We start from the raw sequence: 17586 nt of genomic DNA, 5'->3' as shown, positions 1-17586 counted from the left end.
CCCTTCTTGCTTTCTCTTTCAGTTCATTCACAGCCAGTTTGAAGTTTCCCGTAGAACTGATTTTTAAGCCCAAGTATGTGTAGTTAGTGGTTTGTTCAATTTTGGTTGTTCCTAGTGTGAAATTTATTTTGGGTCCCTGATGTTTGGATCTTTGCTGGAACACAAGGACTTTGGTTTTTTGGGGATTTATTGTCAGGGCCCAAGTGTGGCAGTACGACTCCAGCAGGTCCAGGTTCTGCTGTAGACCCTCCTTAGTTGGTGACAGCAGAACCAGGTCATCTGCGTAGAGGAGGAATTTAACCTTGGATTCATATAGGGTGAGGCCGGGTGCTGTAGATTGTTCAAGTAGTTTTGCCAATTCATTTATGTAAATATTAAAGAGTGTCAGTGGGATTGGCGAGCCCTGCGTCACCCCCCGCCCCCTGTGGGAAGTATTTTGTTTGTTTGTCTCCAATTTTAACTGCACATTTGTTGTTTGTATACATTGATTTAATTACATCATATGTTTTTCCCCCTACCCCGCTTTCGATAAGTTTCAGGAATAAACCGTCATGCCAGATGGAGTCGAAAGCCTTCTGGAAATCTATAAAGCATGCATAGATTTTGCTTTTGTTATTGTGAACGTGTTTGTCAATTAGGGTCTGTAGGGTGAAGATATGATCTGATGTTCTATAGTTTGGCAGGAATCCAATTTGGCTTTTACTCAAGACATTGTGCTCCTCAAGGAAGTTTATAAGTCTTTTGTTTATGATGCTACAGAATACCTTCCCCAGGTTACTGTTTACACAGATGCCTCGATAGTTGTTTGGGTCGACTTTGTCCCCACTTTTGTATATGGGCGTTATGAGTCCTTTGTTCCAGATATCAGGGAAATAACTGACACTCAGAACCAAGTTGAAGAGTTTTAGGATAGCCAGTTTCATTTTGTCGTCTGTGTGTTTAATCATCTCGTTTAGTATGCCGTCTGTCCCGCAAGCTTTTCCTGGTTGCAGGTCCTTGAGTTTTTCAAAAAGTTCTTTTTCTGTTATTATGGAGTCTAGCGGGTTTTGGTTATCTTTTATGGCCATTTCTAGCTTTTCCAGTTTTTTGCATATTTGGTGTTGCTCTGGCCTTAGTGCGTTTTTCTGGTATAATTTTTCAAAGTGGTTTACCCATGTGTCCCCATTTTGAATGGCCAATTCGTCGTGTTGTTTTTTGTGTAGTGTATTCAAGTTGTCCCAGAAACAATTGGAATCAATGGATTCCTCCATGGAGCTGAGTGTATTCTTAATATATTGCTCTTTTTTGGTTCTGAGTGTGTTTCTGTATTATGTTAGTGTCTGACAATAAGTAAGGCGTAATTCCTCGTTTCTGGATGTCTGTGTTTTTGGTTTGATATTTTTCTAAGTTTTTTCCTCATGTTATGGCAATCTGGGTCAAACCATTTTTCATAGTTTTTTGTTTTGGGTTTGTTCTTGCGGGCTTTCAAGTTTGCGCTTGTTGCCAAATTATCAAAAATATTGTTTAGGTTATTCACTGCCCGGTTTACGCCTTCTGTATTGTGAGTGTATATGTTATCCAGAAAGGTGTCCAAGAGAGCTTGAGTTGATGCATTGCTAATTGTTTTCTGATATTTTTCCGTGTCGTTTTTGGCCCATCTGTACGATTTTTTGGTGTTGTACAGTTTACTGGGTTGTGTTTCTATGTTGTTTGTTTCTGTCTTTTTGAGATACATAGTAATTTGACTGTGATCTGACAGTGTTGTTTGTGGTTTGACTGTGAATGCTCTGAAAGAGGATGGGTCCAAATCTGTAATCATATAGTCTACGGTGCTGCAGCCAAGAGGTGAGCAATAGGTCGATCTTCCTAGGAGGTCTCCTATGAACCTACCATTGACAATGTACAGACCCAGGTTTCGACAGAGCTGTAGTAGCTGTTTTCCGTTGGTATTTGTCTGCTTGTCGCAGTTATGCCTGTATGGAAGGGAAGGGATGTCAAAGTGTTATTCCCGAATACGTAATTGTTTCCCTGATTATTGGTGAAGTCTGGTTCTTCGCCCGTTCTTGAATTGAGGTCCCCACAGATCAACACGTTCCCCTGGGCCTGGTATTGGATAATTTCCCCCTCTATGTTGGAGAAGGTGTCCTCTTTAAAGTACGGGGAATCCATTGGAGGGATATAAAGTGCGCAAATGTAAACATCTTGGGTGTTTGAGATAATCTCCCTCTCAATTTTGAGCCACATGTGGTTTTCGCCCTTTTTTATAAATTTGATGTAATTCTTAAGTTCTGTTTTAAACCAGATCAGTATGCCTCCGGAGTCTCTGCCTTGGGTTACACTTGGTAATTTATTGGAGGGGACCACCAGCTCGGTGTACCCTTGGGGACAGCCAGTGTGTCCTTTTCCTTTATACCAAGTTTCCTGTAAAATGATAATATCTAGATCTTTAGTTTCATCTATGAACTCTGGGGTCCTACTCTTCACGTCTAGCACCGAAGAGCGTAGACCTTGGATATTCCAGGTCGAAATATATAAGGATTTCAGGTTAAGTTTGATCTTTTACTATGATAGGTTAAAGAGTGTTACATGTTTGTCGTGTCTAAGTGTGGGAAAAAAAGATCATCTCGGTTGTCTATAAAAGTTAATACTATTTGGTTACAGTTCTTTCTATTAATTAGTCCTTGATCCATAAGGCGGAAGTAGATGCTGCTGCACATCTGCTTATTGTCTCTTAATGGATTGTCTCTGTCTGAGGTATTGCGTACGTCCTGTGCATCTCTCCTCTGTCTGGCTGGGAGCGGTCCTGTTCCCCTGTGGGACAGGAGTGGTGCAGGTCTGATATTGTTGTTTTGCATGGGGATCCTCTCTGGTCTCGGTTGGTGTGTTGGTGGTCTTTGTAGTGGTCCTGATATGTACCCCGCTGATCTCTGGTGGTCGGGGGGGGGGGGTCCTCTTGGAGTCTGGGTATGGACCCGGTTAAAAGCGACGTCCTTCAGGGCTTTAGCAAAGATCGATATTCTTTTCCTTGGATGTGGACGTGGTCGTAAAGACATTCCTCATCGAGGGTGGGGTGTTGGGCCAGGTGCACGTTGTGTTTTGATTCACAGTCTCTTGCTATGCTGGCATTTATCTCATGAATTGTGTTGCTGTTAAAGTCTGTTCTCGGCAATATTGTGGAAACAGTGATTCTAGTGTTTGGAAATGTACTGCTTGCCTTCCTAATCATTGCTCTGAGCGATGTTGCTACCTCTTTTGGTTGGGCCTTTAGATCATTTGTGCCCGTGTGTATTATTATGTGTTGGGGGGAGCCCAATCGGGCTTTGGTCAGCCATCCCATGGCTCTGTCTGTTGTTGGGCACCAGATCTTTTCTACTTTACTTCTAGGGAAGAGCTTTTTCTCCCATAGAAATTTCCCATTTGAGTCTATGAGTATTACGATGTCAGCCTTGTTTGTGTTTACTGTCTGGTGGCTTTCGCCTGGACTCATAGTGTGTGTGCTGGGCTGGGGTGTCTGGTGTGTGCATTCCTCTTGTGAGCGGCTCGCTTGTGGTTCCACGGTGGTGGGGGAAGATTGAGAATCAGTATGCTGGTCGGTCTGTGTGGCACCCCTTGTATTGTGTGTCTGCTGCGTTTGTTCCGTGTGGGAGTGCAGCCGTTCCGTCCGGCTCTGTCTTGTCTTATCTCTAGCCCCTGGTTGCTGGTCTAATGGTGTTATCTCTCTTCTATGGCTCTCTTCTTTTTCCTGCAGCTCTTTCACCCGATTCCCAAGTAGATTCACCTGGTTCTCAAGTAGATTCAGCTCTCTCTTGTGTCTCTCCCTCTCCTGCTTTTGTTCGTGATTCATTTTGAGGAACTCCTCTCTAAGTTTAACCATCTCTATCTCTAATTGATTAAATTTATCTTTTAGTTGTATCTGGCTGTGTGATCCCGGGGTATGTGTCTGGTCGGCCCTGGAAGGCTCACTCACTTCCTGGCTATGCTGCTCTTCTCTTGGTGAGCTGGAATTGGTAGGGGGACTATGTGTGGCTTCCTCCCTGGTAGTTATGCTGGGGTTTGTCAGTTGTATCGTGTGGCTGTGGGTCCCCGGGGTTAGTGTCTGGTTTGAACTGTGTGGCTCGTTCACCTCCTGACCAGGCAGATTTCCTCCTGGTAAGTTGTCAATGTTGGGGGGAGTGCGGGCCACTCTGAGGCTGTTCCTTCCCCTCTTAGTTAATCCTTTCAGTGTCCTGAAGGCCGTTACAAATTTGTCGAGGTTGCCTTGCACTAATATTGTTCCGGTATTGTATACGTTGACAGTCGTGGTTGCCCTGTCTCCTGGTGTGTTAATTTTCATTTTGGACCCATTTGCGGTATTTTCTAGCTTAACACTGGTATAGTGTGATTTTATTGCTGTGATCCAAGCCGCTGGCTGATCTGAGTAGAAAATGAGGTTACTTTTTGTCCCATTGTTGTACCTGTCAGCAAAAAGAGTTTCTGGTTTTTCTCTCATCTGATCATGCTTGATCGATTTTATAGCATTTTTTTTGATGTTGGGGGAATCTGGAAGCGGTTGCTCTCAGTGTCCCTCGGGGGCTGTTGTGGCTCTTCTGATTCGCTCATTTTTGGTATCTTAGAATAAGCTTTTCTGGGGCCCCGGGTTTGGTGTTTCCCTCTCCCTGTTCGCGACCTTTCCCGGTCCCCCTCTCCGACCCCGTGGTCCCTGGGCCTTGGCTCCTGGGTTCACCCTTCCCAGGTCTGAGTCTGTGAGCCGCTGTTTCACGGTGCCTCTGGGCTGTTCCCCTCCCCCTCAGAGGTCTCTGGGCCTCTGTCTCGGCTGGCTCCTCCGACCTTTCCCTGGCTTCAGTCTCCCTCCCTGGGCCCTGTACTCACAGTCTTGGTTTTCTCGTTCCCGTTTGGTTGCTGGATTGCTGGGCTGCGGCCCGAGTCCCCTTGGCTGTGCCGGGTGATGGATTGCTCGGCTGCGGCCCGAGTCCCCTCGGCTGTGCCGATTGCTGGATTGCTGGGCTGCGTCCCGAGTCACCTCGCCTCCTCGAATTTCGCTTTGCCTCGGTCACTGTCTGCGACTGGGAGGTCTCCAGGCCTCTGTCTCGGTCTGGCTCCTCCACGGTCCTGTGTTCCGGCCGCCGTTCTGGAGTCGCCGCTCTGATTGACGCTGCGTCTCCGTGCGGCCTTCCCGAGCTCGATGCAGCCGAGTCCCCTCGTTCCGGCTGCCGCTGCGTCTCCGTGCGGCTTCCCCGAGCCCGATGCGGTCGAGTCACCTCGTTCCGGCTCCCGCTGCGTCTCCGTGCAGCTTCCACTAGCTCGATGCAGCCGAGTCCCCTCGTTCCGGCTGCCGCTGCATCTCCGTGCGGCCTCCCCGAGCTCGATGCGGCTGAGTCACCTCACTCCGGCTGCGTCTCCGTGCGGCCTTCGCCGTGTCCCCTCGCTTCGGCTGCTGCTGCGGCCGCTGTTCAGGTTTTTCTTTGTTTTGTATATTTCTTCCCTTATTTCTTTTTGCTTTGGCTCTTTTTTTTGTTTGTTTCCTGAATTTCCTCATGATTGTTTTTTTTTTCCTTTTTTTTCGGGTCCTGTCTTTGGCGCTCTTTTTTTTCCGTTTTTTTTTCTTCTTTTCTTTCTGTGTTTAAACTAACCTTAAACTTAAACTAAATAGAAATAAACTAAAATGAACTAACTTAGCAAAAATTAATACTTAAATGTAACCTTTTTTCCCCACATTAGACACTAAAAACACTAAATCTCAGCAGCTCATCTTTTGTGCTGTCTCTCTCACTCCCCTCCCCCCCCTCTCCCACTCCCTTTCCCCCAGTCTCTCCCTCTCTCTCTTCCCCCAGTCTCTCTCTCTCTCTCTTCCCCCAGTCTCTCTCTCTCTCTCTCTCTCTTCCCCGTCTCTCTCTCTCTCTCTTCCCCCAGTCTCTCTCTCTCTCTCTTCCCCCAGCCTCTCTCTCTCTCCCTTCCCCCCCAGTCTCTCTCTCTCTCTCTTCCCCCCAGTCTCTCTCTCTCTCTCTCTTCCCCCCAGTCTCTCTCTCTCTCCCTTCCCCCCCAGTCTCTCTCTCCCTTCCCCCCAGTCTCTCTCTCCCTTCCCCCCAGTCTCTCTCTCTCTCCCTTCCCCCCAGTCTCTCTCTCTCTCTCTTCCCCCAGTCTCTCTCTCTCTCTCTCTCTGTCTTCCCCCAGTCTCTCTCTCTTCCCCCAGTCTCTCTCTCTCTCTCTTCCCCCCCAGTCTCTCTCTCTTCCCCCCCAGTCTCTCTCTCTTCCCCCCCAGTCTCTCTCTCTTCCCCCCAGTCTCTCTCTCTCTTCCCCCCAGTCTCTCTCTCTTCCCCCCAGTCTCTCTCTACCCCCCCCAGTCTCTCTCTCTTCCCCCCCAGTCTCTCTCTCTCTCTCTCTCTCTCTCTTCCCCCCCCAGTCTCTCTCTCTCTCCCCCCAGTCTCTCTCTCTCTCCCCCCCAGTCTCTCTCTCCCCCCCAGTGTCTCCCTCTTCCCCCCCCAGTCTCTCTCTCTCTCTCTCTCCCCCCCAGTCTCTCTCTCTCTCTCTCTCTTCCCCCGGTCTCTCTCTCTCTCCCCCCCATCTCTCTCTCCCCCCCCCCCCAGTCTCAGTCTCTCTCTCTCTCCCTTCCCCCCCCGGTCTCTCTCTCTCTCTCCCTTCCCCCCAGTCTCTCTCTCTCTCCCTTCCCCCCAGTCTCTCTCTCTCTCTCTCTTCCCCCCAGTCTCTCTCTCTCTCTCTCTCTTCCCCCCAGTCTCTCTCTCTTCCCCCCAGTCTCTCTCTCTCTCTCCCCCCCAGTCTCTGTCTCTGTCTCTCTCTCTCTCTCTCTCTCCCCCCCAGTCTCTCTCTCTCCCCCCCATCTCTCTCTCTCTCTCTCCCTCCCCCGTCTTTCTCTACTCCCCCCCAGTCTCTCTCTCTCTCTCTTCCAACAACAACATGCCCTCTAAGAACCCTCGGCACCGCCGGGCACTCCAGCTAGTTTGTAATAAAACAGTACTAGCAAAATTAATGGGACTAAAAGTTGATAAATCCGAAGGACCGGATGACCTACATCCTAGGGTTTTGAAAGTGGTGGCCATTGAGATAGTGGACGCATTGGCTGTCATCTTCCAAAATTCTATAGCTTCTGGAATGGTTCCTGCAGATTGGAGGATAGCAAATGTAATAATAATCAACTTTATTGTCATTGTTAGTGTACAAGTGCAGTACAACGAAATGTAAGCTTGCGGCTCCCGAGAGTGTACATTTAGATTAAGACATTTAAACATTCAACATACATTTGGCTTGTAATACATTAACATAAACATAACCATAATAAAGTGCATTGGCAGATGTGCAGGCTTTAGAGTTTATTTGTGGAGTTCAGTAGGATGACAGCCCTGGGAAAGAAGCTGTTCCTAAATCTGGTCGTACGGGTGCGAATGCATCTGTAGCGTCTCCCAGATGGCAGGAGGGTGAACAGACTGTGGCTGGGGTGGGTAGGGTCTTTGATGATGGACCGTGACCTCCGTAAACAGCGTTTCTGGTATATGTGCTCTATGGTCGGTAGCCGGGTGCCGGTAATGCGTTGGGCAGTTTTGACTACCAGCTGCAGGGCTTTCTGGTCATTGTAGCTACAGCTGCCCTACCATACTGTGATACAGTTTGTCAGGATGCTCTCTATTGTGCAGCGGTAAAAGTTAGAGAGGATGAGGGGTGACAGGTTACATCCCTTCAGCCTCCTTAGGAAATATAGGCGCTGCTGGGCCACCTTCACCAGAGAGGAGGTATTGAGGGACCAGGAGAGGTCTTCCGTGATGTGGACTCCGAGGAACTTAAAGCTGTCCACCCTTTCCACCACAGCCCCATTGATGTGGATGGGGGTGTGACTTCCGCCTTTAGACTTCCTGAAGTCTACAATGATTTCTTTGGTTTTCTTGATGTTAAGGGCCAGGTTGTTATCGGCGCACCACTTCACGAGATGCTGGACCTCCTCCCTGTAGGCTGACTCATCGTTGTTGGTGATCTGGCCTACTACTGTGGTATCATCCGCAAACTTGATGATGGTGTTGGAACCATGAACAGCCACACAGTCGTGGGTGAAGAGGGAGTAGAGGAGGGGGCTCAGCACACATCCTTGTGGGGCCCCCGTGTTCAGGGTCAGGGGGGGGGAGGTGTGGTTACCTAATTTGACAGACTGGGGTCTGTTTGTTAGGAAGTCCAGGGTCCAGTTGCAGAGGGAAGTGTTCAGGCCAAGAGTGTGGAGTTTGGTGGCCAGCTTGTTGGGGACGATAGTGTTGAATGCTGAGCTGTAGTCTATGAACAGCATTCTGATGTAGGTCTCTTCACCATCTAAGTGATTCAGTGCCGAGTGTAGAGCAGTTGTGATTGCATCCTCCGTTGATCTGTTTGCACGATAGGCAAACTGGTGTTGGTCAAGAGAGGCGGGGACACTGGCTTTGATGTGAGCCAGGACCAGTCTCTCGCAACACTTCATTATGATGGGTGTGAGTGTGACAGGTCGATAGTCGTTCAGGCACGTCACAGCCGTTTGTTTTGGCACAGGAATAATGGTAGCGGTCTTGAAGCATGCATGGACTACTGCCTGGGCCAATGACAGATTGAAGATGGCGGTGAAGACATCAGCCAGCTGATCAGCACATTCCTTGAGTACCCATCCAGGGATGCTATCCGGTCCAGCAGCCTTTCGTGTGTTCACTCCACGTAGAACACCCCTTACGTCGGAGGTTGACAGAGTGAGCACCTGGTCTTCCGGGGGTGGCAAGGCTTTGGTAGCCGGGTCCCTGTCGAAGCGAGCGTAGAAGTTGTTAAGCTCCTCCGGAAGGGAGGCATCGCTAACCCTGCTATTTAAGAAAGGAGGGAGAGAGAAAATGGGGAACTACAGACCTGTTAGCCTCACATCAGTAGTTGGGAAAATGCTGGAATCTATTATAAAGGATGCAATAACTGGGCACTTAGAAACTAATAGTAAGATTGGGGAGAGTCAAACTGGATTTATGAAAGGGAAATCCTGTTTGACAAACCTATTGGAGTTCTTTGAGGATGTAACTAGTGGAGTAGACAAAGGGGAACCGGTAGATGTGATGTATTTGGATTTTCAGAAGGCCTTCGATAAGGTCCCACACAAGAGGTTGGTGAACAAAATTAGGGCAAATGGAATTGGGGGTAATATACTAGCATGGATTGAGAACTGGTAAACAGACAGAAAACAAAGAGTAGGGATAAACGGGTCTTTTTCAGGATGGCAGGCTGTGACTAGTGGGGTACCGCAAGGATCGGTACTTGGGCCCCAGCTATTCACAATCTATATCAATGATTTGGATGAGGGGACTAAATGTAACATTTCCAAATTTGCTGATGATACAAAGCTAGGCGGCAGTGTCAGTTGTGAAGAGGATGTGAAGAGGCTTCAAGGGGATCTCGACAGGCTCAGTGAGTGGGCGAGAACATGGCAGATGGAATATAATGTGGATAAATGTGAAGTTATCCACTTTGGTAGAAAAAACAGAAAGGCAGAATATTTCCTAAATGGTGAAAGATTGGGGAATGCAGATGCTCAAAGGGACCTGGGTGTGCTTGTACATTAGTCACTGAAAGTGAATGTGCAGGTGCAGCAAGCCATTAGGAAGGCAAATGGTATGCTGGCCTTCATTACAAAAGGATTTGAGTACAGGAGTAAAGAAGTCTTGCTCCAATTATATAGGGCCTTGGTGAGACCACACCTGGAGTACTGTGTATAATTTCGGTCTCCTTACCTAAGGAAGGATATACTTGCCATAGAGGAAGTGCAACGAAGGTTCACGAGATTGATTCCTGGGATGGCGGGACTGTTGTATGAGAAGAGATTGAGTAAACAAGGCCTGTATTCTCTTGAATTCAGAAGAATGAGAGGGGATCTCATTGAAGCATACAAAATTATTACAGGGCTTGATAGGGTGGATGCTGGGAGAATGTTTCCCTTGGCTGGGGAGTGTAGAACCAGGGGCCACAGCCTCAGGATAAAGGGTAGGCCATTCAGGACTGAGGTGAGAAGACATTTCTTCACACAGATGATGGTGAATCTTTGGAATTCTCTACCCCAGAGGGCAGTGGAGGCTCAGTCATTGGGTATATTCAAAACAGAAGTCGATAGAATTCTGACTAGTAAGGGCATCAAGGGATATGGCGATAGGGCCGGTGAATGGAGTTGAGACAGAAGATCAGCCATGATCTCATTGAATGGCGGAGCAGGCTCGAAGGGCCGAATGGCCTACTCCTGCTCCTGTTTCTTATGTTCTTAAACCTTAATAAATCACTGGTTAGGCACCAGCTGGAGTATTGTGTCCAATTCTGGGAACCACACTTTAGGAAGGATGTCAAGACCTTGGAGAGGGTGCAGAGGAGATTTACCAGGATGGTTCCAGGGATGAGGGACTTCAGTTATGTGGAAAAACTGGAGAAGCTGGGATTGTTATCCTTAGAGCAGAAGGTTAAGGAGAGATTTAATAGAGGCGTTCAAAATCATGAAGGGTTTGGATAGAGTAAATAAAGAGAAACTGTTTCCAGCGGCAGGCGGGTCGGTAACCAGAGGACACAGATTAAAGATAATCGGTAAAAGAACCAGAGGTGACATGAGGAAACTTTTTTTACACAGCGAGTTGTTGTGATCTGGAATGCGCTGCCTGAAAGGGCGGTGGAAGCAGATTCAATAGTAACTTTCAAAAGAGAATTGGATCAATACTTTTAAGGGGAAAAATTTGCAGGGATATAAGGGGAGTGGGATTAATTGGAGAGCTCTTTCAAAGACTCCAAGGGTTAAGTTATGAGGAGAGATTACACAAACTAGGGTTGTATTCCCTAGAATTTAGAAGGTTAAGGGGCGATCTGATGGAAGTTTTCAAGATATTGAGGGGAAATAGAGAGGGGCGATAGAGAGAAACTATTTCCGCTGGTTGGGGATTCTAGGACTAGGGGGCAGAGTCTAACAATTAGAGCCAGACCTTTCAGGAGTGAAATTAGGAAACACTTCTACACACAAAGGGTGGTAGAGGTTTTGAACTCTCTGCCGCAAACGGCAATTGATGCAAGATCAATCGTTCATTTTAAATCGGAGACTGATAGATTTTTGTTAACCAAAGGTATTAAGGGATATGGGCCAAAGCCGGGCGTATGGAGTCAGGCTGCAGACCAGCCATGATCTCATTGAATAGTGGAGCAGGCTCGAGGGACTGAATGGCCTCCTCCTGCACTGTATAGAAACATAGAAAATAGGAGCAGGGGTAGGCCATTCGGCCCCTCGAGCCTGCTCCACCATTCAATGAGATCATGGCTGATCATCCAAACTCAGTACCCGGTCCCTGCCTTCTCCCCATATCCCTTTAGCCTTAAGAAATATATCTAACTCCTTCTTGAATATATTTAATGAATTGGCCTCCACTGCCTTCTGTGGTAGAGAATTCCACAGGTTCACCACTCTCTGGGTGAAGAAATTCCTCCTCATCTTTGTCCTAAATGGCTTACCCCTTATCCTTAGACTGTGATCCCTGGTTCTGGATTCCCCGACCATTGGGAACATCCTTCCTGCATCTAGTCTGTCTAGTCCTGTTAGAATTTTATAAGTTTCAATGAGATTACCTCTCATTCTTCTAAACTCCAGCTAGTACAAGCCCAATCGACCCAATCTCTCCTCATACATCATTCCTGCCATCCCAGGTATCAGTCTGGTGAATCTTCGCTGCAGTCTCTCCATGGCAAGAGCATCCTTCCTCAGATAAGGCGACCAAAACTGCACACAATACTCAAGGTGTGGTCTCACAAAGGCCCTGTACAACTGCAGCAAGACATCCTTGTTCCTGTACTCGAACCCTCTCGCTACGACGGCCAACATACCATTTGCCTCCTTAACCACCTGCTGCGCCTGCATGCTTACCTTCAGCGACTGGTGCACAAGGACACCCAGGTCTCTTTGCACTTCCCCTTCTCCCAATCTATTGCCATTCAGATAATAATCCGCCTTCCTGTTTTTGCCACCAAAGTGGATAACCTCGCATTTATCCACGTTATATTGCATCTGCCATGCATCTGCCCAATCGCCCAACCTGTCCAGATCATACTGGAGTTTCTCAGCATCCTCCTCACAGCACACACACCCACCCAGCTTTGTGACGTCTGCAAAGTTGGAGATATTACATCTAGTTCCCTCGTCTAGATCATTAATATATATTGTGAATAGCTGGGGTCCTAGCACCGATCCCTGCGATATCGCTCGAGAATTCTTTAAAATAGGCTTTGCTGACTCAGCAAACCTCATTTGCTTTGCTGTTTTTTGGCTGACTAAATAAAAGTTTTTTTTTGGCTGAATGCAGGTATTTAATTGAGTTAGTTCAGGCTTGCTGTCAGTCCTGGCCCTGGTCCCGCCCCTTCCTGCACCTCATTGGCTGACACCGCTGTCAATCGACACCACGAGGGGGATGGGAGGGTGATTGACAGGTGACGATTGATAGACGCGCCTGCCCGCGCTGTGATTGGTGCAGGGCAAGGCCAGTGGGCGTGTCCAGGCGCCGCCCATGTGGGGGAGTCAAAGGCTGGCTGGAGCGCATGCGCAGCCCGCCTCGCACCGTTGGAAAGCTTTTCAAATTTTTTTTTTTGCGAAACAAATTGAAAACACATTAATTCCCCCAACCTCCTCCCCTCTAAAGTGCGATTATTATTATTTTTGTTTCTCCTCATTTGTGTGGAGTGTCTTTTTTTTAACCTTGCGGTGGCGTGCGCCGATCCAACCGATCCCAGGTCATTGCGTGCTGGCGTCAGCGCGTAAGCGGAGGGGGGTGATTGACGCGAGGCGCCCGCCAATCAGGAGCGCGGAAAACGCTGGGAGGACCGGGCGGGCTGACGGTCCTCCAAGCAATGGCGGCGCGGGAAGGGGGTCGGGACCTCGTTGGGCTGCAGGCTCTTTTCCTGCTTTCATTGTCTGCAGGAGCTGTTAAAGGGGAGGGTGGGGAAAAAAACAAGCTTGTGATTGTTTATTCCTTTGCATTACCTTTATTGCAAGGCTATTCATCAATTGCATTGATTTAAAAATAAGTGAACCTTTTCTCTTTTTGACTTTTATCCAGAACAAAGAGCCCTGGTGCTGTGAACATTTTGGTGGGCAGCCACTTTTAAAAGGGACAAAGACCAGCATTCTTCCTCCTCTCTCTCTCGTGAGTATTTGTGGTGGGTGAGAGGGTGGGGGGGAGTCAAAGGCGACTGCGGCCCCTTTTCAACAAAAAAAAAATTGCTTGGCCATTTAAAGGGGAATGGGTGCCCCCCAGGTATTTAAAGGGGCAGTGTCTCTCTCTTTCTGTATCATGTAAGAGCAGGGAGATTCTGCTTGAACTTTACAAAAACACCAGTTAGGCCACCGCGTGCAGTTCTGGTCGTCCCATTGCAGGAAAGATGTGACTGCTAGAGACGGGAGATTTACGAGGATGTTGCCAGGACTAGAGAATTTCAGGTACAAGGAAAGATTGAATACATAGAAACATAGAAGATAGGAGCAGGAGTCGGCCATTTGGCCCCTCGAGCCTGTTCCGCCATTCAATGAGATCATGGCTGATCATCCAAATTCAGTACCCTGTCCCTGCCTCCTTCCCTTAAGAAATATATAAGTACAGGAGTAAAGAAGTCTAACTCCAATTATTTAGGGCCTTGGTGAGACCACACCTGGAGTACTGTGTACAATTTTGGTCTCCTTACCTAAGGAAGGATATACTTGCCATAGAGGGAGTTCAATGCAATGAAGGTTCACGAGATTGATTCCTGGGATGGTGGGACTGTCGTATGAGAAGGGATTGAGTAAACTAGGCCTGTATTCTCTTCAATTCAGAAGAATGAGAGATGATCACATTGAAACATACAAAATTATTACAGGGCTTGATAGGGTGGATGCTGGGAGAATGTTCCCCCTGGCTGGGGAGTCTAGAACCAGGGGTCACAGTCTAAGGATAAGGGGTAAGCCATTTAGGACAGAAATGAGGAGGAATTTCTTCACCCAGAGAGTGGTGAACCTGTGGAATTCTCTACCACAGAAGGCAGTGGAGGCCAATTCATTAAATATATTCAAGAATGAGTTAGATATATTTCTTAAGGCTAAAGGGATCAAGGAATATGGGGAGAAGGCAGGGACAGGGTACTGAGTTTGGATGATCAGCCATGATCTTATTGAATGGCGGAGCAGGTTAGAGGGGCCGAATGGCCTACTGCTCCTATCTTCTATGTTTCTATGTCTTAAAGGAGGATAGCGAGGCGGAGTGATTCAGGGAGGGAATCACAGAGCTTAGGGTCGAGGCAACAGAAGACACGGCCACTGATGGTGCAGCGATTATAATCAGGGATGCTCAAGAGGGCAGAATTGCAGGAGCGCAGATGTCTCGGGGGGAGGAGGTTGTTTTCTTTGGAATCGAGGAGGCTGAGGGGAGACCTGATTGAGGTGTATAAAATTCTGAGGGGCCGAGATAGGAAGGACCTATTTCCCTTGGCAGAGGGGTCCACAACCAGGGGGCGAAGATTTAAAGTAATTGGTCAGAGCTTTAGAGGGGAGTTGAGGAGAAATTTTTCACCCAGAGGGTGGTGGGGGTCTGGAACTCACTGCCTGACAGGGTGGTAGAGGCAGAAACTCTCATCACATTTTAAAAAGTACTTGGATGTGCACTTGAAGTGCCGTAACCTACAAGGCCATGGACCAAGTACTGGAAAGTGGGATTAGTGTGGATAGCACTTAATCGGCAGGCACGGACAAGATGGGCCAAATGGCCTCCTTCTGTGTCATTATTTTTCTATGATTCTACCGTGGGCGGTGGGTGGTTGTGAGGCTGAAGGGAATAACTAAGATAGGGAGGGGCGAGGCCATGGAGGGATTTGAAAACAAGGATGAGAATTTTGAAATCGAAGCATTGCTTAACCGGGAGCCAATGTAGGTCAGTGAGCACAGGGGTGATGGGTGAACGGGACTTGGCGTTGAGTTATGACACGGGTAGTTTTGGATCACCTCAAGTTTACATAGGGTAGAATGTGGGAGGCCAGCCAGGAGTGCGTTGGAATAGTCGAGTCTAGAGGTAAGAAAGGCCCGGCTGAGGGTTTCAGCAGCGGATGAGCTGAGGCAGGGGTGGAGACGGGCGATGTTACCGAGGTGGAAATAGGCGGTCTTTGTTATGCTGCAGATATGTGTTCGGAAGCTCATTTCAGGGTCAGATATGACAGCGAGGTTGTAAACAGTGTGGTTCAGCCTCAGACAGATGTTAGGGAGAGGGATGGAGTCAGTGGCTGGGGAATGGAGTTTGTGGCAGGGACTGAAAACAATTGCTTTAGTCTTCCCAATATTTAATTGGAGAAAATTTCTGCTCACCCAGAACCGGATTAGAGATCGTGGAGGGGTCGAGAGAAGTGGTGGTGAGGTAGAGCTGGGTGTCGTCAGCGTACATGTGGAAACTGAGGCTGTGTTTTCAGATGATGTCACCAAGGGGCAGCATTTAGATGAGAAATAGGAGGGGCCCAAGGATAGATCCTTGGGGGGACACCAGAGGTAACGATGCGGGAGCGGGAAGAGAAGCCATTGCAGGTGATTCTGTGGCTACGATTAGATAGATAAGAATGGAACCAGGCGAGTGCAGTCCCACCCAGCTGGACGACAGGGGAGAGGCGTTGGGAGAAGGATGGAGTGGTCAACCATGTCAAAGGCTGCAGACAAGTCAGGAAGGACGAGGAGGGATAGTTTACCTTTGTCACAGTCACAAAGGATGTCATTTGATGAGACTTGTTTTGACTTCAGGACCAAGTCACTGAGGTGGATTGGGCTGTTTCTGGCCCGCTGGTTATTGTGGGCACGGCTGGACACCAGTGGGACCGGCTCTACCCTGTTGGTTCTTTGAGACAAAATTAGCCAAAAAAAAAACACCTTCCCCACTTACCCTTTCTACACTCCTTTTACAGGGTTTTAGAAGTGGAGCATTTACAGACAGGAAGTTCAAACCAAACATCACGTCAAGATCTGACAGAGTCGCTCGATTCATCAGGACCTGATTCAGTCGCTCCTCCAATCTGCTGGAACACCCGTGAGTTCACACTGATGAGAGACCTTTTAAATGTTCTGAAAGAGCTTCAAAATCTACAAATACCCGAAGCGGGGAGAAACCCCGGCCCCGTGTGTGGGAAGGGATTCACTCAGCCATCCGCTCCAATGATACACCAGCAAGTTCACACTAGGGAGAGACCTTTAACCCGTTCCGTGTGTGGGCAGGGATTAATTTCACCCTCCATGCTGCTGAGACACCAGCTTGTCCACACCGATGAGAGACCGTTGACCTGCTCCGTGTTTTTGAAGCGATTCTCTCATTCTGCCACCCTCCTGAGACACCAGCTTGTTCACATTAAATGTTCTGACTGTGGGAAGAGATTTAACAGGTCCCAGGATCTGAAGAGACACCAGCTGGAGAGAGCAGGAGAGATTCTGTTCACCTGCTCCCTGTGTGGGAAGAGATTCACTCGGTCCTCGAATCTGCTGGCACACCAGCGAGTTCACACTAGGGAGCAGCCGGTGAAACATTCTGACTGTGGGAAAAGCTTTAAAAGGTCCCAGGAGCTAAAGGGACACCAGCTGGGGAGAGCAGGAAAGAGGCCATTCACCTGCTCCGTGTGTGGGAAGGGATTCACTCAGCCATCCCAACTACTGATACACCAGCGAGTTCACACTGATGAGAGACCATTTAAATGTTCTGACTGTGGGAAGAGCTTTAAAACCTCTGGGGATCTGAAGTTACACCAGCGAGTTCACACTGATGAGAGACCGTTTACATGTCCTGTCTGTGGGAAGAGCTTTAAAAGCTCCACGGAACTGAAGTTACACCAGCGAGTTCACACTGATGAGAGACCATTTACATGTTCTGTCTGTGGGAAGAGCTTTAAAAGGTCCGTGGAACTGAAGGTACACCAGCGAGTTCACACTGATGAGAGACCATTTATATGTCCTGTCTGTGGGAAGAGCTTTAAAAGCTCCACGGAACTGAAGAGACACCAGCGAGTTCACACTGATGAGAGACCATTTACATGTTCTGTCTGTGGGAAGAGCTTTAAAAGGTCCGGGGAGCTGAAGAGCCACCAGCGAGTTCACACTGGGGAGAGGCGATTCACCTGCTCCGTGTGTGGGAAGGGATTCACTCATTCCTCGAATATGCTCAAACACCAGCGAGTTCACACTGGGGAGAGACCTGCTCCGTGTGTGGGAAGAGCTTTAAAAGCTCTAGGGATCTGAAGGGACACCAGCGAGTTCACACTGATGAGAGTGTGGCAAAACCACTAAGTGACTTACATAATTGTCTGTAACCAATGTTATTACCTCTAGCATTAATTGTCTGTAACCAATGTTATTACCTTTCAAGTTAGCTCTGGTTAAACAGAGCTAGATCGACAACATCGCGATCTGACGCGATGACATCATCACGTGGGTCACGTGACGTCCCCTTCGGCGGTAAACGTGATGACGTCATGACATCGGAGGTAGAGGGCGGGACCAGCCAGTCCTCGTGTGGATTGAAAGAAAAGACCTGTTTTGAGCTTCTCCTGTAGTTTCTTGTTTTGTAAAGTTCTTAGACAATAAATTCAGTTTGTTAACTTCCA

At 48.2% G+C, this 17586-nt stretch overlaps 1 protein-coding gene across 1 annotated transcript in view; it reads left to right on the top strand.

Moving 5' to 3' along the window:
• LOC147091573 (uncharacterized) overlaps positions 1–17586 on the top strand; it is a 43828-nt gene extending 26242 nt beyond the window's left edge. The window contains exons 3-4 of the mRNA XM_085976808.1: positions 13050–13136; positions 15904–17586. Coding sequence (XP_085832934.1) covers positions 16040–17221 — 1182 coding nt within the window. The 5' untranslated portion in view covers positions 13050–13136; positions 15904–16039 and the 3' untranslated portion in view covers positions 17222–17586. The remainder of the gene's footprint in view (positions 1–13049; positions 13137–15903) is intronic.

The sequence above is a fragment of the Somniosus microcephalus genome, unplaced genomic scaffold, assembly GCF_052327205.1.
Source record: "Somniosus microcephalus isolate GS21.2 unplaced genomic scaffold, FLI_Smic_1.0 unresolved_chr3, whole genome shotgun sequence".
Lineage (NCBI taxonomy): Eukaryota > Metazoa > Chordata > Chondrichthyes > Squaliformes > Somniosidae > Somniosus > Somniosus microcephalus.
This window is presented reverse-complemented; position numbering and strand designations above follow the sequence as displayed.